General features: G+C 41.3%; 2 protein-coding genes across 7 annotated transcripts in view; both read right to left on the reverse strand.

Annotated features, from left to right (window-relative positions):
• Positions 1-3,308: 3,308 nt before the first annotated feature.
• On the reverse strand, positions 3,309-15,349 carry acer3 (alkaline ceramidase 3). Of its 3 annotated transcripts, XM_017707739.2 has the most exons (11): positions 15,213-15,349; positions 9,427-9,537; positions 9,184-9,236; positions 8,884-8,936; positions 8,019-8,100; positions 7,765-7,800; positions 7,189-7,247; positions 6,157-6,258; positions 5,948-6,052; positions 4,600-4,645; positions 3,309-4,493 (listed from the first exon to the last, which is right to left on the reverse strand). In XM_017707739.2, the coding sequence occupies exons 1-11, from the start codon at positions 15,313-15,315 to the stop codon at positions 4,440-4,442; spliced, it is 804 nt and encodes a 267-aa protein (XP_017563228.1). In that variant the 5' UTR covers positions 15,316-15,349; the 3' UTR covers positions 3,309-4,439. The 3 variants fall into 3 exon arrangements, with proteins under 3 accessions (XP_017563228.1, XP_037403512.1, XP_037403513.1); XM_037547615.1 differs by lacking the exon at positions 15,213-15,349 and having other exon boundaries at positions 9,184-9,195; XM_037547616.1 differs by lacking the exons at positions 9,184-9,236; positions 15,213-15,349.
• Positions 15,350-15,829: 480 nt separating this feature from the next.
• LOC108433279 (tsukushin) overlaps positions 15,830-22,316 on the reverse strand; it is a 13,598-nt gene continuing 7,111 nt past the window's right edge. For 3 of the 4 annotated variants that reach the window (XM_037547511.1, XM_037547510.1, XM_037547513.1), the window contains one exon: positions 15,830-19,248. In XM_037547511.1, the coding sequence (XP_037403408.1) occupies positions 18,197-19,240 (1,044 nt within the window). In that variant the 5' untranslated portion in view covers positions 19,241-19,248 and the 3' untranslated portion in view covers positions 15,830-18,196. The remainder of the gene's footprint in view (positions 19,249-22,316) is intronic. The other variant, XM_037547514.1, reaches the window with a different exon arrangement.

Below are 22,316 nucleotides of genomic sequence, written 5' to 3' on the forward strand. Positions count from 1 at the left end.
GTAAGGGGATTGAAAAGGTAGCTGCAACTTCGGAATATGCCACTAGAGGCATACTTGTGAAAGAGCGGCTACAATTCTGAAACATGCCGCTAGAGCATGCGTCAAACTTCAGTCCTCATGGGGCAAAACACTGCAGACTGCAACACACTGCCTCATTAAGCACACCTGATTGAGCTCATCAGCTAATCAGCAAGGCCATCATGAACTGATTTCAGATGAAGATGAACACTAATCTCCATAGCACATTGGCCCGGAAGGTCTCCAGTTTGACATGCCTGTGCTAGAGGCACACGTGAAGGAGCCAAAAGTGCAGCTACAATTCCGGAATATGTTTAGAGGCACACCTCATAAAGGAGCCGAAAGCATGGCTGCAATTCCGGAATATGTTTAGAGGCACACCTCATAAAGGAGCCGAAAGCATGGCTGCAATTCCGGAATATGCCACAAGAGGCATACTTGTAAAAGAGCCAAAAGTGCAGCTACTGTTCTGGGAATATGTCTAAAGGCATACTCATAAAGGAGTTGGAAGTGCAGCTGCAATTCTGGATTGTGCCACTAGAGACATACTCGTAAAAGAGCCGAAAGTGCATCTACAATTCCAAAATTGGGTCTAGGACCATTTGGAAGTGCAACTGCAATTCTGGATTGTGCCACTAGAGACATACTCGTAAAAGAGCCGAAAGTGCATCTACAATTCCAAAAATGGGTCTAGGACCATTTGGAAGTGCAACTGCAATTCCGGAATATGCCACTGTTCATACCTGTAAATGAGCTGGAAGTGTGGCCGCAACTCGAAAGTAAAGGTGTACTCATTAGTTGAAAGTGCGCGTCTCAAGCGGTGGCACTGCGTTTGGATACTACTGGGCGTGCCTGAGTCCGTCACTAGGTAGGTGGTCCCTGAAGAGCTTCACATGTAAAAGAAAAAGGATCAAACTTCAAGAACAACACAACACCTCTCTACTCCAATTCCACAAACTTTAATTACACAAAACTGTTATGAAATGTGTGTGAACATGTATGTCTGTGTCTTCCCTGCGCTGGACTTGCGACCTGTCCAGGGTGGTTCCTGCTTTCCACACAACGATCGCTGGGAGAGGCTCCAGCACTTCCCGAGACCCAGGAGGATAAGCAGCTGAGAAAATGTGCATTATGAAATGGCAGAATGTATAGTAGTACAGTGACGAATCACATGACCGATCAAAACAGGAACTTGTTGTATGGTTTCATCTCAGACAGTTTTCACACAGTCTCTGCCGGATATTCGCAGTCCTTTCAGGAAAGGGAGTCAAATCAAACAACACAAATGCGTTTGGCAGTAGATTCAGGAAGTTCCTCTTTTGTTCTTTTTGCCTTTATACAGTATATTGGCACATAAGGGTAACAGCTTATTACTTGGCTTGTACGCTATGAGCATGAGGATAAAGTGGGTATTAGATATGAGGGACATCAAGGCAACATGGAATATACCACCAGGAAAAAAAAAACCTAAGGCACCCCAATACCAGCGATACATCTAAGCCACTCTAAGCAGCAATATAGCCTGAACATGCTCTATGTAGTCTGTGTCCTTTGTTAACCCTCTTGCTCTGTTAGAACTGTGCTTCGCATATTGATACTGCACTGATAAACGCTTGATGCACAAAACAACTCATATTGAAACGCAAAGCATCGCAGCTTTTCTGATGGTCAGCGCAGTCCTTTGGCAGTTCAATAGTCCACAAATCGCAAGACTCAACAACAGGAGGTATGCGAGAGGGTCCAAGCATTGTGCAGTGCTTCTAAAGCTTTGTGCTATTCAAGACAACAAATACTAGGGATGCACCGATACAGGAATTTTAGGCAGATGCCGATATCCGATATTTTTCGTGTGCATAACTGCTGATGCTGATACACAGACATTTATAAAACGTAGGAATTGGGACTAAATTCCCCTGGATTAGCATTAAAGAAATGTGATATTCATTTCTACAGGGTTACAAATGCAGAGGAATGAATGAGGTGCAGATATTTTAACGCAGTAGCCCAGCGTCTTCTAGACGTTCTGCTTATCCAGAGTAAAGCAGATACACCATGTCGGTTTGACATAAAACATTTGCCCAATGTTGATCATTTTTAGCAAATATCTGCCAAGATGATATGATTCCATCTTTCTGCATCCCTAATAAATATGGTACAAGAGGGAAAATGATGATTCCCTCTATATGTGGGGCTTATAATCGGTTGCCAGTTTATTAGAAACACCCACTATATAGGTGTGCTTTGCAGATTTATAATTACTGACCTTTAAGAAACCTATCTGGCTAATGGAGGTCCTTTTTTCATTGATGGATGGGGTAAAGCGTGACTTTACAGCTTCCCGTTGGGACAAAACCTTGTATCTCCATTTTTGCTATTTTCCAGTTTTTGACAATATGAAAATACCCGTTGTCCTTTACAGTGTGTGTGAAGTTCATGATGAATGAACCAAAAGAAACGGCCAAAAATGACTTAGTAAAAAAAAAACGTGTGGCTCCATCGACTTACATTAAATGTAATGTTTGGAGACACAAGGTTTTGTTTAGATAGATAGATAGATAGATAGATAGATAGATAGATAGATAGATAGATAGATAGATAGATAGATAGATAGATAGATAGATAAAATATTTTCAATTATTTGGGCAGCATTTACAATGAAACTCTTCAATTGTGACCATATAAAGTACAACTGTATGATAGGTGTTTCTGATAAAATGGCCAGTGAAAGTACATATGCAGCTGTTTCTAATAAACCGGTAACTCTCTGTGCATGCGGAGTACCCAGCTTCACTGAGAAGGATACGAGACCACAAAACGGCAAAAAGAAACAATGCCAACGATGCACTATGACTCTGTACTCTGCCCTATGCATATATAATGTACTGATGAGTAGGGCATGACAGACTGAAAACAGAACATAAAGAACAGCAACAGGCAGGCATACGGAAGACACAGGCCTGGTTATCCAAACTGAGCCTAGTCTGAGAGTAAAATGAGTTTTAAGAACAAATGCAAGGCAGGAAACAAATGTTGGGCAGGAATGCACACCTATTAAGGTGGGAACAAAGTGAGTGTGAAGTTTCTCAAGAAATCCAGAGCTCAAGCTAGAGGTCACTGGTGTGCTCGTCAACACTGTTTTAGAGCCAGTAACCCTGTCGTTAGCCCATGGATGCAGTGCAAGTTAGTTCGGCTGAAATGTCTCCCAAAAAACTCCAAATGAGCATGTACATGGGTCAAATGTGTGGTGAGCACAATACATGCAGGAAAAATAAGACTAAAGGACTTCAGGGTGGGTTTCAGGGCACATTCCCTTGTTTTTTTGTGTATTTTCGGCACAATCCAGCACCAAAAAGTTGCTCTCAGACATGCATTCTCGTTACAAGATCACATCTGGCCACACAAGACCAATGCAAGGGTAGCCTTCATCACCACTGGCCATGCTGAAGCATAAGACAATCTGGATCTCTTAACCAACACTGACTAAGTCCTTCACTAAATACTTCCTTGCCACGTGAGAACTAACTTCAACATTTCTTCATTGTTCATAAATAAATAAAATAAAGCAATCAATGCTGGTTATTGCATATTAGACACACAAAGACATCGTATATGTTAAAATGAAAGGAAAGGCCTTAGATATTCAAAGGAAACCACCGAAGTGGCTTGTGGAATTTACAGTAATATTCTGTAACATTCTACAACAGAACTGCATTCACTCAATCCTTCGCATCACGAGAAAAAAAGGCTAATACCATCTTTGTCAGCTTCGTCTAAAACATGAAATTTCAGTCAACAATTTCAATACAGTCGATTTCGTCCCTTTGATTCTGATTACATTGCTCTTTTTGATCCTAAAAAGCTAGCGCGAAAGATTTCTAAGCCAAAAAGCAAAAATCACTGATGATCTTTGTGACATACAATATTTTACATACTGTACATACTGAGGATGTAGTGCTGCTGAAATATGTTAATGATTTAAAAAGCAATCAAGGCTGAAAATGAGTAGATGTGATTAGCTAATATATATTTAATGCAACGTTTACTACGCCTACACAGAGGAAATTAAAATCATCCACCAAAACGGCAATTTGACCATATTCAAAACCCTATTGAGTCCCTCATAAGGGCTGTTAATGTAGGCCTACTGAGTGCATAACAAATAGTGTGCCATCTCCTTACATGTCTAGCACGATGATCTGATCTACTCTGGAATAAACAAACGAAAACAGACCCTCCCTCCACTGCAGGGAAACTCTCTCCAAACTACACTTGGTAAACCGAAGCACGGGAAATATGGGGATGGGAGGACCAAACGTCCAGCTGCTGGTCACTTCCTGGTTGCGCTGGAGGCGACAGGCTGGACCTTGTAGTGTGTCCAAGGTTCTGCGATTGGCTGCCATCATCATCCCCTTCTCGCCCTTTCAACTCGTCTTCTGAGACTCGATGTGTAGGACGGGCCAAACGCCACATAGAAACTGCAACCGATAAAAACATCATTAGTCCAACCCTGTGAACAAACATGTTATGGCTCAAGATAAGAGCATGAATGGACTTGTATGGAATGAATGAATGAAGCAGTACCTTTACTTTAGGTCTATACTTGAGGTAGGTTGAGCGAATCTGGAGGCTGCAAATGAGAGAAAAGATAAGAATATTTTTAAATAAGAAAGCAATGAGATTTGAAAGCCAAATAGATTCTCTTCTATTTAAATATTCAGTTTAGATTTACAGGAACAACACATGGCATTTCCAGTTTCTCATATTATATTATTGCCCCTGGGGTTTGCTTGTAATGCTTGTGTGGGTTAATGTAGCAAATTAGTCCTAATTTATTTTTACATTAACACTTTCCCGGCCTTCAAAACTGATATACAGCCCGACGGGCCACCATTAAGTTCTCCTTGTTTCTACGCTCACTGTCCATTTTATCAGCTCCACTTACTATATAGGTGCACTTCAGTCTGTAACTGTAGAACTACAAAGTGCACCTATATGGTATGTAAAGCTGATAAAATGGACAGTGAGTGTAGATACAATGAGGTGTACCTAAGGAAGTGGCCAGTCAGCATCTATGTAAATTATCTCTGTTCTGATTGTATCATAATCAGCCGTAATCAGCAAGATGCTGTAAGAATGAATTGATTTATTAAAGAAACTGTGGATGTGTCTAGAATCATGAGCAGAGCTGTAGATGATTCTAAAATGACTGGTTATATAATTTATTAATAATGCCTGGTATTTCAAAAGATCACAAATCACATCTATATCCCATAAAACAACAATTATAAATGTAGTATATTTCTCTGAATTACTTCTTGTTGATGGAAACTTACTTGTAATATTAAACATAACGCCTAAAAGTACTTCTATTGTCTATTTTAGAGCACTTAAATCTGCATTATATAATAAAAAATAAACAACTGGGTCTCACTTTATTTGCATAGTCTGCTATAGTCCCCTATAGATTATCTACAGATGTTCAGACTGATATATGATCTGTGGATTCTAAATAGTGGTGGGGTTAGGGTTAGGATTAGGGTGATGGTTAGGTTTAGGTCTTGGATTGAGGTTAAGGTTGGGGTTAGGATTATGGGGCAGGAGCTATGGTCAATGGTAAATATTAATTCAATGTCACTTGAAAGTATCTAAAGAGCATCTAAATGTACTATCCAAATAAAATGTTAGCAAGAAATATTTTGAACAGTAGAAAATTCAGTTTTCCATTAGATGGACACTTGAAATATAGCTGTTTCTAATTTACAGACGATGGACAAACATGGTCTTTTAACCAAGATTTTAAATCAGCAGAAAAAGAGTGATATGCATCACGATCTCTTATGTGTATAGATAATTCATTCATTACTGAAAAAAAGAATTTCATATGATTCCAATCAATTCTTCCTTTGGGCTGAGAGCAGAAGGGAAGTACCTGAGAAGAATGTGCAGGTAAGAGCCGAGGCCTGTTAGAATATGCCACCAGGCGTGCAGCTGGGTAACTGCTCCGATTACAGGCGGCAGCCTCTGCCTCGTGGCTCTAAGAAACCAAAACACATTCCGTTATATTTCTTCCACATTATTTTTTTTAGTGCTTGCAAAGCTGTGAAAGATTTTGGAATGAGTTCACGATCTCACTCTCACCTTAAAGAGTCACAGAACATATTATCAATGTTCCATAAAATGAATCCTAACAGGAAGATGCTTAACGACGTGTAACAGAGTGCTCTCAGCCATGGATACACCCTACAACAAGGAGGTCAGGTTACAATCAATTACATGACCAAGAAAATGCAGAACAGGCCATACAGTACCGTGCAAGTCGCTTATTTCATTTCCAGTCAAAACAGTTAATAAACACGAGTTATCCATTTTTCATGAACATATGGAAGATGTAATTCACTTGCATAAGGGAGGAGAAAGTCAAAAGAAAATAAGTGAAAAAACAAAATGATTAGATAAAACACGACTCCTAACAACTACCTGGAAGACCACCAGAACTGTCCCCATCAGATAAACAGCACTTAAAGCTTTCATCTTTGAAAGAGAGCAGAAAATCAATCCGTGTTTCCACTGTGAGAAGACAACTCAGCGCTATGGGTCTGAAAATACGTGTAGCTGTCGAGAAGCTCTCTTACTGACGAAAGGAGACAGACGCATCAAACAAGGAAGCTGCTGCTGTTCTCAGAACAGTGGACTGGCCACCCCAGAGCCCAGAGCCCAACATCACTGCATGTATTTCATCACTTCAGAAAATGCTAAACCAACTTCTAGGACTGAACTTTGGAGATGTAGCATGTAAAATATCCCTGCAGATTTATCTGAAAAGCCTGAAAGCAAGCCTCATTAAAAAAGAATGGAAGCAGAGAAAAAACACTTTATATTCAGTTGTTGAGGCTTCGGCGTTCTCATATAAACTTCTATATCTTGGATTTGATGGCCGTTTTGACATGAAATTAAATAAAAGAAGGGTGGATTTTGTCCCTTGGTTTTGTCCTTATATATTTACATATTTTCTGACCTAAATAATATTTTATACCTATTTGATCTAAGGGCATTGAATGGCATGTTCTATTACTTACTGCCCTATTTTTTTTTTTTGTTGCAATCTTCTAGTTTTCCATTAAAAATCAAATACAAATTGATCATAAAAGCCCTAAACACACATTCACTTACCATGTGACTATGAAAACGGACCGGATCACTAAGCAACCCACCAGCACGCCATACATGACCTGCAAAGAATACAGAATACAGCATTGCTCCAGCACACATTAAGTAGGAAATGACTCTGTGGGCTGTATATACACTCTGCTTAGTCACTGTTGATGCAGGGCTGACAAAATGGCAATGAGACTGCACTCAGATATCAGCCTCCCACATCAGTGTGAGTGGGGGGGAAGCTTCTGCCCTCAAACAGAACTGGCTCCACAACGTCAACAACTTCTGCTCTGTTAGCTGCTTTCCTCTGTTTGGGCAGAATACCCTGGTCCTTAAGTGTTTCAAAGGCTTGGTCTAAATGGAAAACATATGAAGCACCGTGTACCTTGTGGAACACGGTACACTATAAAGTGTTGTCCTATTGATTCTTAAATCCCCCCATTCAGACATTTAATCTGCTTTATGACAATATGAACGACCTCACTCAGCCCTGCAGTCAAAGGGACAGCGTGTGACCTCGCTTGTCCTTGTGTGTTGCTGTAGGACTAATTATTAAAGCTGAGCATACACTATGACAGATTCACTCCATACCTGATGAAACACTGGCTCCTTCCACAGCAAGTACACCTACATGAGAGATAAGAGAAAAATGTATCATACGCGTAATCTGCACATCTGGGCAGGGCTCATTTAAACAAACAAGAAATACTTGCACGAAGGTCGACAGCAAGGTCGAAGACTGTGGAAATAGCTCATGCAAAACATGCATATATACTTATTTTTTGTGATACATAAATGTGGCATAAAACGACAATAATATTATCTATAAAGAATGGAGGCCTTACCACACTAACAATAATACTGAAGAAAAGGAGAAGTGCGATTGGGAAGTAGTTAATGGCATTTTCTTGCTTGAAGCACTCATATCTGCAATACCGGAAACATAGCAGGTCAGATTACGACAGTAGCAGCTCAGAAGAGTACGAGAAAGTGAAATCATAAAAATGTAATCTTGCTTATCAGAAGAACAGCCAAATGTAGGACACCAACAGTGCATTAGGGCTGCACTGTATGAACACAATAGCAGTACAGTAACTATACAGTTCCTGTTTGACACAGTATACCAGTATGAGCAGCGTACATTCATATTTATACACTATATGGACAAAAGTATTGGGACACCCCTCCCAATTATTGAGTATTTCAGGCACACCCACTGCTAACAGGTGGATAAAATTCTGCACATTCTGCAGTTTCCAGAGAAACAGAGGCAGTAGAATGAGTCGTACTGATGAGCTCAGTGACTTTAAACATGCCACCATCATAAGATGCCACCTCTGCCACAAGTGATTTCCTGTCCTGCTAGATCTGCCCCAGACAACCGTAAGTGTTATTATAGTGAAACAACAATAGCTCAGCCACAAAAGGGCAGACAACACAAACACAGAGTACAGCCACCATGTACTGAAGTGCACAGTGCCTGTCTTCTGTCGAATCGCTCACTAAAGAGTTCCAAGTGAGGGGAAATCTTAATGCTTCAGCAGGCCAAGACTTTGGACCAAGAGGGCAAGAGGAAAAGATCCAAGCGATTACATGAGGGCTCATTATTGCGGCACAGACTGATGTCTCTGACTTTTGGACCTCATTGGTTATAATCAGGTTGTACAGCCCTAAACTAATTCAAATTAATCAAGAAAGAAATTCACTTACAAACAGTAAACGAAGACACAGCAACTGTAGATCATCGGCAACTCATCTAGCAACTGCAAAAAGACAATAGGACGGGGAACATGCTGAAGGCTTGAAGATCTGATTAATAATTCAGTGAATTATTGTTAAAGCTTTTGGCATACATGGCTGGAAAACAAACAGCAAATAAGAAAATCAAAGATAAAAAGTGCTTTTATGTACTGGAAAAAAGATCCATCTGAGATTTCCTTCTCCAGTGCATAAAGAAGATTCATAGACGTTTTCAGTATGGGTGCAGAAGTGAAGGAAAGATTGGCTCACCTGCATTTCGTACTGCAGTGTCATGTGGAAGCACCAAGAACCAATGCCAACAGCTATATCAATAACAGTAACAGCATAAAAGTACAGCACAGGTGCAACACTGATCTTACGCCATTCTCTGATTATACATGCATATCGAGGCAGGGCTACTCACACAGTGTAAATAACTATCTCTGGTGGACAACTAATCAAGCAGCATGTGGTGGGAATTCATGCATGTTTTAGTGCGTTGCTCATGCTTACCTGCAAGTCCTAAAAATGACCACATATAACGGACTTCAAGTCCACTTTTAAACGTCTGCAGGGCTCCATAAATGGGAGGGAGGATCATAATCAGGTTACTGACGGTGTTCCCTACAGATCAAATAACACAACAAAAACAGAAACAGAGCAAGGAATATTTTAGCAACGTTCATATTGTTCTCAAATTGGCAATTCGATCACAACCAACACTGGCCGGCCACTTCATTAAGTACACGTCCCTGTTTCTACGCTCACTGTCCATTTTATCCACTAACCATACAGGAGCACTCTGTAGTTCTACAGTTACAGACTGTAGTCCATCTGTTTCTCTGATACTCTGTTACCCTGTTCTTCAGTGGTCAGGACCCCCACAGGACCGGTAATATTTGGGTGATGGATCATTCTCAAAACTGCAGTAACACTGATGTGGTGGTGGTGTGTTAGGATGTGCTGCGCTGGTCTGAGTGGATCAGACACAGCAGAGCTGCTGGAGATTTTAAAATCCACAGTGTCGCTATAAATAAATCAGTGCAAATCAAATCAAGAATGCTACACTAGATTTCTAAGTCTAAACCCATCCAAATCATTGAATTCAGGTGTTCCAATCACTTCCATGGCCACAGGTGTATACAGCCGAGCCCCTAGGCCTGCAGACTGCTTCTACAGACATTAGTGAAAGAATGGGTCGCTCTCAGGAGCTCAGTGAGTTCCAGCGTGGTACCGTGATCGGACGCCACCTGTGCAACACGTCCAGTCATGAAATTTCCTCATGACTAAATATTCCACAGTCAACTGTCAGTGGGATTATAACAAAGTGGAATTGATTGGGAACGACAGCAACTCGGCCACGAAGCGGTTGGCCACGTTAAATGACAGAGTGGGGTCAGCGGATGCTGAGGGGCATAGTGCGCAGAGGTCACCAACTTTCTGCAGAGTCAATCACTACAGACCTCCAAACTTCATGTGGCCTTCAGATCAGCTCAAGAACAGCGTACAGAGCTTCATGGAATGGGTTTCCATGGCCGAGCAGCTGCATCCAAGCCTTACATCACCAAGAACAACGCAAAGCATCGAATGCAGTGGTGTAAAGCGCCGCCACTGGACTCTACAGCAGTGGAGACGTGTACTCTGGAGTGACCAATCACGCTTCTCCATCTGGCAATCTGATGGATGAGTCTCCAAGAGATTTTGGACAATTTCACTCTCCCAACTTGGGGATGGCCCCTTCCTGGAACATGACTGCGCACCAGTGCACAAAGCAGGTCCATAAACACATGGACGAGTTTGGTGTGGAAGAACTTGACTGGCCTGCACAGAGTCCTGACCTCAACTCGACAGAAAACCTTTGGGATGAATTAGAGCGGAGACTGTGAGCCAGGCCTTCTCGTCCAACATCAGTGCCTGACCTCACAAATGTGCTTCTGGAAGAACGGTCAAAAATAAACTCCACACTCCTAACCCTTGTGGAAAGCCTTTCCAGAAGAGTTGAAGCTGTTATAGCTGCAAAGGGTGGGCCGAAATCATATTAAACCCTATTTATTAAGAACAGGATGTCACTCAAGTTCATAAGCTTGTGAAGTCAGATGACCGAATACTTTTGGAAACAATGTACATTCAACTCATCCTCTCTCTAATTATTAGAGAGATACACTTGTACTTATGTAACTATGTCCACATTAACATACTACTTTACTTAAGAGGATAAACGTGCACCATGAAATATGTACATTACAATTTAAAGATTGAAACCTTTTCTTTTTTGGCCTTTTGCTGTAGTATGTAAACACTGCCAGAGCTTCAAAACATACCCTTCGCTCTCCAGTCCATATATGGGAATTCATGTGTGTCACAAAACTAAACACATTTTCACACAACCAATTATTCAGCCTACAGCGGTTTGGCGCCTCCCATTCACACTGAAGTTACTAGGAGTATTTCAGCTCAGACTGCTTTTTGAACAGAGCCCAATACAGCGGTCAGTCAGAATGGAGGTCATTTACATATCAGCACAGTAGTTGGAAAATCCCCACGTATAAATGCATTACAACTTTTTGCAAGCGGAAAGTATCTGAAAATCAACAAGAAAGTCTTTTTATCTAAACCGCTGCACAAAGAGTTGATTAAACTAAGCGACACAGAAGAAACAGAAAAGCAGCCTCATTATTTACTATACTTCTTATTCTCCAGGGTGTATTTTGGTTTGCCCATCTGAATTTACATGACCAAATCGTAAGGCCAATTATTCAGTAACTGCAAGAAATAAATGAACATTTTTATTTATTTACATTTACGGCATTTGGCTGACGCTCTTATCCAGAGCGACTTACAATTTGATCATTTTACACAGGTAGGCCAAGGCGGTGTTAGGAGTCTTGCCCAAGGACTCTTATTGGTATAGTGTAGGGTGCTTACCCTGGTGGGGGATTGAACCCCAGTCTACAGTGTAGAAGGCAGAGGTGTTAACCACTACACTAACCAACCACTATTTATTTACTCATTGTAAAGTTTTCCACTCAAATTAACAGAAAATGTGTTTTATGGTCATAAACATCTCCATGCGCTTACAATTTATGGCTGAAAGCTGAAAACCAAAAATCTCCGACGCTCTTTGTGTTATTTCATAAAAGTCATGTTTCCAGAGCAGATCACTGAAGAGACGCCGTCTGTTTATAGTTTAGAGCCCAGATTTGGGGGGAAACGGCTCGACTTTTTCTCGACTGAGTTCAGCTTCTTTTATTATAAGGGTTTAAAATGACATCACCGTCTATTAGACTGGAGAGAAGAGCTACAGCCTCACACGACACCCAGCTTTTAAATGGAGCTTATGAAATATGAAAGTCTCATGAATATGACAAAGTGCGTTTTGGAACCACTGGTGGTCTCAAGGAGTTTAAAAGGTAAAGTGAAATTTTAAGGAATGGTAGTTGGACGCTGGATTCCTTGTTTAAACGGTCACTTAAGTAGCCTTTTTTGCCTACCGGGTTGCCAAATAACAGTGTTTTACTTTTACTTCCTTGCACTAGATTTACTGGATGAGGTGGTGAGATGCCTTTTAAATGATGTGAGATTGGCTGGTACAGATTGTCTGGGGTTTAGAAAGTCCCATCTACGTTAAGTAATGGGAACAGATTACTTTTCCTTGGAAGTAATAACTAAAGTGACTGCATTACAGCTTGACAGAACTAGTCATTTGTAACTTTGAGTACTTACCCCACCACTGGTCAGTGATGGGTCAGCTTCATATTTTGGAGCATAACCACAGTTTTGTGTAGTACATCTATATGGGGTATGATTGTATATTGGTGCCCCAACCACTCAAGTTAACTTGACTGTAAAAAATATTAAAAAATAAAAATAAATAATAATAACAACAAAGCACACATACTGCCACAGACTTTACAAAAGTAATACTGAACACACAAGTCTGGGGTTTTAGAGGTGTCATGTACTGACACACGTGTTCACCTCACCTTTGACTGGTGTTTGGACATTGTCTCCTCTGCAATTTTTGGTAAATAATGTGCCACCTGGCGGTCTGGCAAAACTAGGCTTGTCTAGTCTTACCACACCAACATTATAACCTCAGGGGAAAACATTAAATAGGAAATGGGCCCTTTAACAGAACTAACATTGTAGTTCTGTCTGTCCACCAAAGCCCAGCTGGCTACTGTTTGTGAAAATAAAACTAGCAGTACCAACACTAACCCGTGCAAGACAATGCAGGGAGTGAATCCAGGGCATCTTTTTTGTCCCAGTGGGTTACGTGGTCACTTTTACTGCACGCTGCACATTCCACCCTCAGCTCCAGCTACTGGTTGAGTCAACACCAAGCACACAGACAGCGCCAGTGGCGTGGTCACATTAAGACGGATGTATGTGGGGTTGTGCCTCTAATGTTGACTGAAGGTTGGGATTGACTGCTGTAAAACGGTGGGAGGATGCCAACATCCAATACTTTTTATGCACAGCAGTCAATGCCGATACATACACATCAAAATGTGACTAGAGGCGCCTAAATTAGAGCTACAAAGAAATATGACCTTTATTGATGCATTGTTACCAAGAAATGTTTGCATCATACAGGAATACAACGTTATTCTCTATGGCTAAATATGTGGTACACTGAATAAAATGTGCACATCTTAGCACAGTAACCTGGCGTCACCTAAACTTGCTCCTTTTTAATACTTTAGACATATTGAAGCTTGATTTTTGCATGAACTGTCAAACATATTGACAAGTGGAGGTAACTGAACGCTTCACTCTTTAAAAAGATGGTTCCACAAGGCTTCTTTAGTAAATATAATGGTTCTATAAAGAGGCATAAACACTTAAAGAACCCTTTGCATGATCAAAGTGTTCTTCAGACCAATGGAGAATGTACTATAAATGTGTGTAGATATATATATATATATATATATATATATATATATATATATATATATATATATATATATGTGTGTGTGTGTGTGTGTGTGTGTGTCTGTTTGAAAGGGGCTATATAAAAGTGGTATATAGCACCACAAAGGGTTCTTCTGTTGTGATGTCAAGCGTGTAACAACAGTGTAACCCTTTTTGGTGCTATTGAGAACCCTTTTCAAATACATTCTATAAAGAACCATATAGAACACATTCTCCATCAATCTGAGGAACCCTTTTCACCATGGGGGAAGGTCGTGGGCTGGAGGTTAGGGAACTGGCCCTGTGACCGGAAGGTTGCCGGTTCGATCCCCAGTGCCGACAGTCCATGACTGAGGTGTCCTCGAGCAAGACACCTAACCCCCCCGCGCCGTGGAGAGGGCTGCCCACCACTTTGGGCAAGTGTGCTCATTGCCCCCTAGTGTGTGTGTGGTGTTTCACTTCACGGATGGGTTAAATGCGGAGGTGGAATTTCCCCGTTTGTGGGATTAAAAAAGCATCACTTAACTTAAAGAACCCTTTACTCATGCAGAGGGTTCTTTGCCTGTCCGTGGTTCTATATAGAACCATTTTCCTGAGTTAAGAACACTTGAAGAACCTGCAGAGGCTTTTTCCTTTAAACAACCCTGGCGTGGCAGTGATATATATAGCATGTCTTTAACGTAAACACCTTTATTTACGGTAAAACGCACTTGTTTTCAGTCCGTTGACCACCGTTACTCGTGCACGCGAAGCGTCGTGACGTCACCGTGCGTGAACGCGCGTCGTAGCAGCGTGTAACGTCCCGTAAGGACAAACAGCTCGAGCTCCCGTTTGAATGACTTCTCACACCAACGAAACGAAACGTTGCGAGCAAACGCAGCGATAAATGACCACCCCTGCGACACTAAGCAGTCCCTGTCTGGTGTTAGTGGCTCTTCTGGGTCATTCGTTCGCTTTGTTATGACTTCCGAGCCTCAAATCAAGCCCGGACGAGGCTGAAGTTGGCTTCTTATTCGCCAGCTTCTATTCAATTGTCCCGTTCCACCTTAAATGGAGCAGCGGTTACATTCAGGCGCCTGAATTGAGATTCTTATTCGCCAGCTTCTTGTTCAAAGTTTCCCGTTCCACCTTAAATGGAGTAGGTGTTACGTTCTGGCGCCTGAGTTTAGTCGGCTTCTCGCTCTTTTTCCCCCGTTCCACCTTCATTGGTGCAGCAGGCACTGGTACGTCTGCGCTGTTTAAGGTGGAACGGGGAAATTGGAATGAGAAGCTGACTTTCAGCTTCGTAACGGTCGGCCGGCCTCTCTCGCCACACAACATGCCCACTGACGGCTCCAAAACCGACACAAACCCACAACTACACGGATGGAGTCGGCTACACTTACAGAACTCGGCGATGTAAAACGAGACGACATAATTCTCTTCGCACCAGTCCAGCGTTGAGGTCGGTCTTCCCCAGTAACCGAGCCTGTCCGCCGCAGGAGCCATGATGGGAAAGAAGGAGGGACCGGGTCCGCTGGAGGGCGGGACTTCGGTCTCCCTAGTAACGGACTCGGGGCTCCACCCAATCAGAGCACAGTAGGCTCAGTACAGGTCAGAGCCATGGCTCTGGTTAACAGTAGCCCTAGGCTAGTAAAAATGCAGGGGTGAGGACTTAAAGGGAAACTCCACTGATTTTTCAGAATTGATGGTTAAACAGCTTAAACAACAGAAAAAAAAAAACAAGTCACATGTTCATTCTAATGATCTCACAGTCGCCCTGACACCTCTAGGGTTGAGTAAGGAACCTGCTTCGTTCCTCACCGAGGCCCCCATTTCTCTGATGGATGGCGATCTCTTTTGACTACTTGCATATCTTTCATCAAAAGACATACCAAGAGGCCAAAGGAATGAAGTGGTGGGCCAAATGCCTCGAGAGCCCGAGGCTGGCAGACAAATTCACAGACGATGAAAGAATTCACAGTATTTAAAACAGAGGGAAAAAAGAAACAGACGCCAGGCAGATGTGCACTGTTTTTATTTCCAGCACAGAATAATACTTTCTTTGGCATATGATACATACACACAAATACAAATGAAACAAAAGTTACCTGATATTTAGTGTCGTGTTTTAGTAACCACATACAGGTGGAAAGACATGTACAAATACTGTCGAACATAGCACCATTCGTCATAAAATAAAAACAGCACATTTCTGCCTGCAGAAGAGCCTTTGCCTGAATTATTAACACGCAAACTATTTACATCTGAAGCACAGACAAATCAAACATTTCACATATTAAAATACCAGCACAGTTTCATAGGTGACTGCAGGTTAAATTAAGGTCAACATTCCTAGATTAAGCAAAATACAATAAAAGGCAAACCTGCTCACAAATCCTTGTTTTACAAAAATTAATGAGGCCTAAAACTAGCTGTTAATATTTCATCCAGGTTATGCAGCATCCTATAGCACAGCGTTGCGTCTGTCGGCCTCTTCAGCCAACTAAATTTGTGATTTTGTGCACTTCTTGCATCTTCTTCCATCAATGTTCTTTCACTACAATGCCCAGAATGCATTACATAAGTATTTGATTCCCAGTGTGATGGCATTGGGAATCCCCCCACAGTGATGGAATCCACTCATGTATCTGGATTCCTTCTGCATTAGCCAGCTATTGGAAAATTAAACAAACCAACTTTTTAAGAGATCATTCCACCTTCAAGATGCACCATCGGAAGAGAGGTTTCCTTAGTAGGGCTGAACGATTTGGGGGAAATATCCAAGTTTTTATGACCAAACATTGTGGTTGTGATTTAAATGCATTTTCTATCAATTTATTTGCAGGCCTGTTTTTTTGGCCAAGAAGACCAGAAGATTTTCCTTTTCTGGCATGAAGCTTGAATGTTGAGTTCATCAAACTGGCTGTGATGTCACATATAAAGAACATGGGTGTTTTGCTGCCTCTCATTGGTGAACACATCTACAGGTAGTACACAGGCTCAGTGCTGTTAGGCTAAAATTTCTCCATTTAGAACTCGTTTAGCCAGCGAAAAATGTTGATAATGTGATCTATAGTAATAAAAAAAAGCTCCTGCAATGTGAAAACTGCAATTTTGATATAAAAACGATGAATCCTCCAGCGCCATTTCCTAGTTTTAAACCAAAACCTCTCACTCTAGAGACTAAGCCTCCCTACAACACATGTAGCAATGGTAAGATTCATCATTTTGACCAGAGTTTACTTTTAATGGGCCATGTTTCCCAAACAGGAATTAAGCTTAGTGCTGGGCTGGAGGTTCTCCGGGGATTAAGGACTAGGCTTAATCCCTGCCTGGGAAACCAACCCTATGTGTTGTAGTACAAGCTTAAAGCATGACAGGATCAATGGTTGGGATCAAATTACTAGGAGTGTAACAACAGAAGCCGCTGTATTGTTGTATTATGGTTAACTTTTGTAATATTCAATGCTCCAAAAACTGTAACTGGAACCATTAACATGCGAATATGTTGGATCAAATGATGAATTTAATTGTGATTTGCTACATCTCTACAAAGACTAACCGTCAAGCAGCAAGCCAGCAACTTAAACAGTGAGCAATTTAAAAAGCCAAAGTTAGAGTTGCACTATGTTACACACAGACCTCTGAAGTTGTCAGTCATTCTGTACTCAGCATCACACCCATATTGGGAACTCTGGTGTAATGAAGATAGTTGATGCTGTTAAAAGCCCCTGTATTACACTTAAACTTGCATGGGCAGAAGTGTGCAGACGTGCATGTGTAGTGGCATAGTTACATTGGAAGCTGCAGAGGAAGACGTTATCCCACGGAGAAGAAAATAGCTACGCGGAACCCGTTTTTACAGCCAAAATGACGGGAAATCTTATTTAGCCGTCAGAATATGAATACATGTTACATATATGCCACAAGCAAGCCAACACTAGCAAACTACCACACTTGACACAGCTTCCTGGTTTGTGTGGGGTATTCTGGTGAGGCTGCCAGTCTAATCAGTTCCATGTATGTATACTGAACAAAACGTATTGGCTTTGGAACAATTCTGTTTAGGATTGGGTGCGATGGCAGTGATTTCCAAAAAGGCTACTTATTTTTTTCCCCCATAGAAAATTGAGCTTAGACTTGGAGTTCCTAATAAGGGCATAATGCCAACTACTGAATAATAACAGGACTTCAGAGGTCCATTTAAAGAGGAGCATGCTCATGAAGCTTAAAACTGAACAGCTACAAAGATAGCTCAACATCTTATCGAGCATTACACTGGATGCCAACAGTGAACCAAAGCCTTAATACTGCAAAGTGACTGTTTAAAAAGAAAGGCACGTGTTACATTCGAGAACGTTGATAATCAATTAATTTCCAGGCTAGATCACTGAACAACGCCAGTCACATCACAGGTCAACGTCTCCATGGTGTTACTCTGTCTGGCATGTCTACGAAATGGTTCCTGTTTGTGGACCTTCCAACAGTTCACTTTATCCCTCAGAACAATCGCCCTGATGCTCGGGAGGAGCTGTAGGATATTTGTGGGTAAAGACACAACTCCAGAGTCTGACAAATTGAGCTCCTGCAGCAGTTTAAGGCCACTGAAAACTTCTGTACTCAATGATTTCAGTTTGCTGTTATGCGACAGGTCAAGCACTTGGAGGTTCTGAAGATCCTGCAAACCTTCAGGTTCGATTGTGTGCAATTCAGGCATCTCAGACAGAGAGAGGTGGACTAGATCCTTCAGTCCAGCAAAACTCTGTTTATCAATGACAGAAATGGGGTTATCATCCAGGTTCAAGGACCTAAGCGAGACATCCTGGAGTTCTGGTACTGAATTCAGCTGATTTCCTGCCAAATCAAGACTCTGAATGTTGGGAAGCTGTAGATGTGGAATCCTTGTAATAGCCCTTAACAAATTATGGGACAGATCCACACTCAGGGGTCTTCCTTGGTTCCTGACGGTGAACGCGTTCAGGTTAACTTCATGAATCTGGTTGTAGCTCAGATCTACCTCAGCAAGAGGCAGGCCAGTGAAACAGCCCTCCATGAGGACCTCAACAGAGTTCCGGCTCAAATCTAGCGTCTGAAGATAGCGCAGCTTGGAAAACATGCTGCCGTTCACAACGGAGATGAGGTTGTTGCTTAGGTCGAGGCTGGAAAGGGTTGTGTACCCAGGGCCGGAGAGCTCGGAGTCTTCGATGGAACGGATGTTGTTAAAAGAAAGGTCCAGGGACAAGGTGTCCAATGGAATCGCAACATGCACCATGCTTGGACCCACGCCACTGCAGTCCACTTTGGTCAGGATGAAACTACTGAATAATCCAAAGCTCTCAACCTCACATTGACATCCAGGGTGGCACATCTTCACTGCAGTTACATGGAGAATGAGCAGCAGGGCAAGGCTTCCTCCCAGATGGCTGCCCATTGTTCTGTCTTGAAAAAAGAGATTGCTTTTAGTGGCACCTAAATAGATGACAGCACAATAGACTATCAGAAAGAGTCTGGACCATTTGGTCATTCTAACACTTCAGCTTTGACACCTACGGCTCCTTAACATGGTGTGAACTAAACTACAAAGGCAGCTCTGGTGTGGATTGGTACTTAGCTCAACACATACAAGACTGTGTCACGGCTCATTTTAGCCTGTGCAAATAACTTTTGGGTTATTAGCATATAGTTGTTACCACAGCATCTTGTTGAGTTTGCAGTTTTGGAGGTCAGTGGTTTGTTTAACACAGTGGTTCTAAACCCGGTCCAGATTTTTTTTTCTCCAACCTAACAAAAATGTGGACTAGCTGGGACCTGTTTGAGACCCACTGATTTAACCACTTAATCTCCATATCTGAAAGTTTTCATTGGTCCATATGTTCTCAGAGCTCACCTTGGAGAAAATCTGAAGACATTTTTCATATCAAACCAAATTTAATTGTGTAATCACTTAATATACCATATTACATGTAGTCATATTAAATGGGGCCAGACCTACAGAACTTCAGCTCTGATTGTCAATAAAGTGCTAAAATGACATCAAATGAGTGCGGTAGGGTGTTTGTCCTAGGTGTGACTACACAATTTCACCACTTTAGACAATCAGAACAAGTAATGTGAAATTTTCATATCATATCACACTAAATGTAGTTGCTGGACAGGAATGGGCTTATTCACGTAGAGAATTTGACATTAGTATGCTACAAAAACAATGAAAATGGAGCCTCAAAATAAACACAGAAAAACCCGTTTCTATCCTTACTTACAGGCTCTGTTGGTACCCTACAAAAACTGAAATGGAGCCTGAAAATGAGCTCAGAAAATGTCGTGTTAACCTTAAAAACAAAGCTTGAGAACAAGCAGAGAAAATGCAGAGCATAAAAGAAGAACTCCACCAATTTCTGCATGATTAAAGCTTGAGGATGTGACCAGAGTCAATTCAGAGTGGTTTGATACGAAATCCGTTCTACCTGTCAGGACTGTGGTGGTGATGGGAACCAGACGTCTGAAGAGCTGAATGCCTTAAAAAAAAAAAAAAAAAAAAAAATCACAGGAAGCTATTACATAAACTAGTATGAATACGCCGCCTGCCTGATGACCGAGTCTTCTATGATATTTCAGAGATACAAGTTTTAGTTTAAAACTTACTTTTAAAACCCACTCATGGTGGAGATGCCTACAGGGCTAAACTGACCCCAAAGAAAACATTATTCTCTCCAGATTATTACCATTATTTACTATCATCAGCATAACATATACAATCTCAGAAGACAGATGTAGGTTCACTGGTCATTTTGGATAGTAAATAAAACGTCAACGTCCTGACCCTTCGTCCACAGCACTACAACAGAAAGAGTCAGCGGTTTCTCAACAACTGTGGTCACCAACCCTCATCCTTATTGATTTCAGAAATTCCTGATTAGCTGATGCGTGTTAGACTTGGGCAAAAGGTGAACCTGGCAGGAAGGCAGATCTCCAGGAGGAGGGATGGTGACCGCGGCTCTACAACACACCAAACAAAGCACTCTGAATGACTGGGTTTACACCTCCAGGGCTGAATTACTCAGAAATTCTGAAACACCCGTGGAATTTCTGCTTACAGAGAGCTGTGAGCTCTGAGCTGCTTCTGTTCTGTGCAGCAGACTCATTCTAACAACAAAGATTATAACAGCTGAGAGTACATACAGTATTGTGTGAAAGTCTTAGGCACCCAAGACACATTTTCAAAATCTATTTATTTGTGTAGTTTGTGTTTATTTGCTGAGAAAAGTGTTAATATTTGAATAAACAAAATTTATAGAATATTAATTATATATATAGTGATTTTAGTGTGTTTGTTTACCCATTTCCAAGCCTCTCCTCGAGGAAGCCCAGTATTATATGTAGTTAAAAAGTAGCTCCTGGTTTGACCAATCAGTGCTCAGTAAATTGAGCTCATGATGTAATTGACGATATTAACGAGTCTCTGTGGCGGCTGTGAAGGTGTCCAGGAAAAATATGGACCCAAGAAATTCTTGTTCCTTTCTATTGTTTTTCTGTTTATTTGAATTATGAATACGACTTTATTCTAATGTATATTGTGATAAACTCACTGCTGAGGTAAAGTGTTTAAAAATTTGCTTAGACGCCTAAAACTTTCACACAGTACTGTATCTATGTGAATCTGAATAATACAGTTCATTTATCTCGCCCTGCACAAAATATTGTAAGGCCTGCCTTGCTGAACGTTTTAGCACTCAGCATGGATGCCAGAGGACAGAAAATCAATAAAAGCATGTCAGCATATACCAACCATTTATTTTTACTCAACAATAATTAACAGAATAAACCACCATCAAAATTATTGCACTTTTATTCCATAAAACACTAAGGATTTCTGGGCCGACAACTATTTTCAAAGTCTATAAAAGCAAAAATAAAAAGAAAACAGCAAAGTACATTTTCAATTTAAACAAATGGGCAAATTTATAAAGGTATTGTGATTTTGTTGGCACTGACATGTAAAACAATGACATATGTGAGCAGCCCAGAGTCACCAACACATGGCAAGCGTGACCACCTCATACAAATGCTTTCTAACTGTAACTGTACCTGACCAAAATACCAATAACGCAGAATAACCTTGGTGTCGAGGTGGGACATATGGAAAAATGTAATATCATGATACTTCAGGCTTTTTTCAATATTTGCTTTTTCTGACAACTTACAACAAAGAAAGCCCACATTTTTAAAAAATACTGTGAATCTTGTGGGCAACATTTCACAGCATTGAATCCAGTTAAACCATTTATACTCTCGTTTTAATAAAACAAGAAGTTTGGACGCGTTTTAAGTGCTGGCGACATCCACGACACGCTCAGCAAAGCACAGTGTGAAATATCGCGATGTAATTTAGCACGATAACTATAAACATCGTCTTATTGTCCAGCTCTACCTGGGGGTGTTAATTTAAGGCTAATGCTACTGCTAACGTCGAGTAAACAGACACATTTTCAGCCGTTAGTGACTTCAAT

This window comes from Pygocentrus nattereri, chromosome 18, assembly GCF_015220715.1.
Source record: "Pygocentrus nattereri isolate fPygNat1 chromosome 18, fPygNat1.pri, whole genome shotgun sequence".
In the NCBI taxonomy this organism is placed as follows: domain Eukaryota; kingdom Metazoa; phylum Chordata; class Actinopteri; order Characiformes; family Serrasalmidae; genus Pygocentrus; species Pygocentrus nattereri.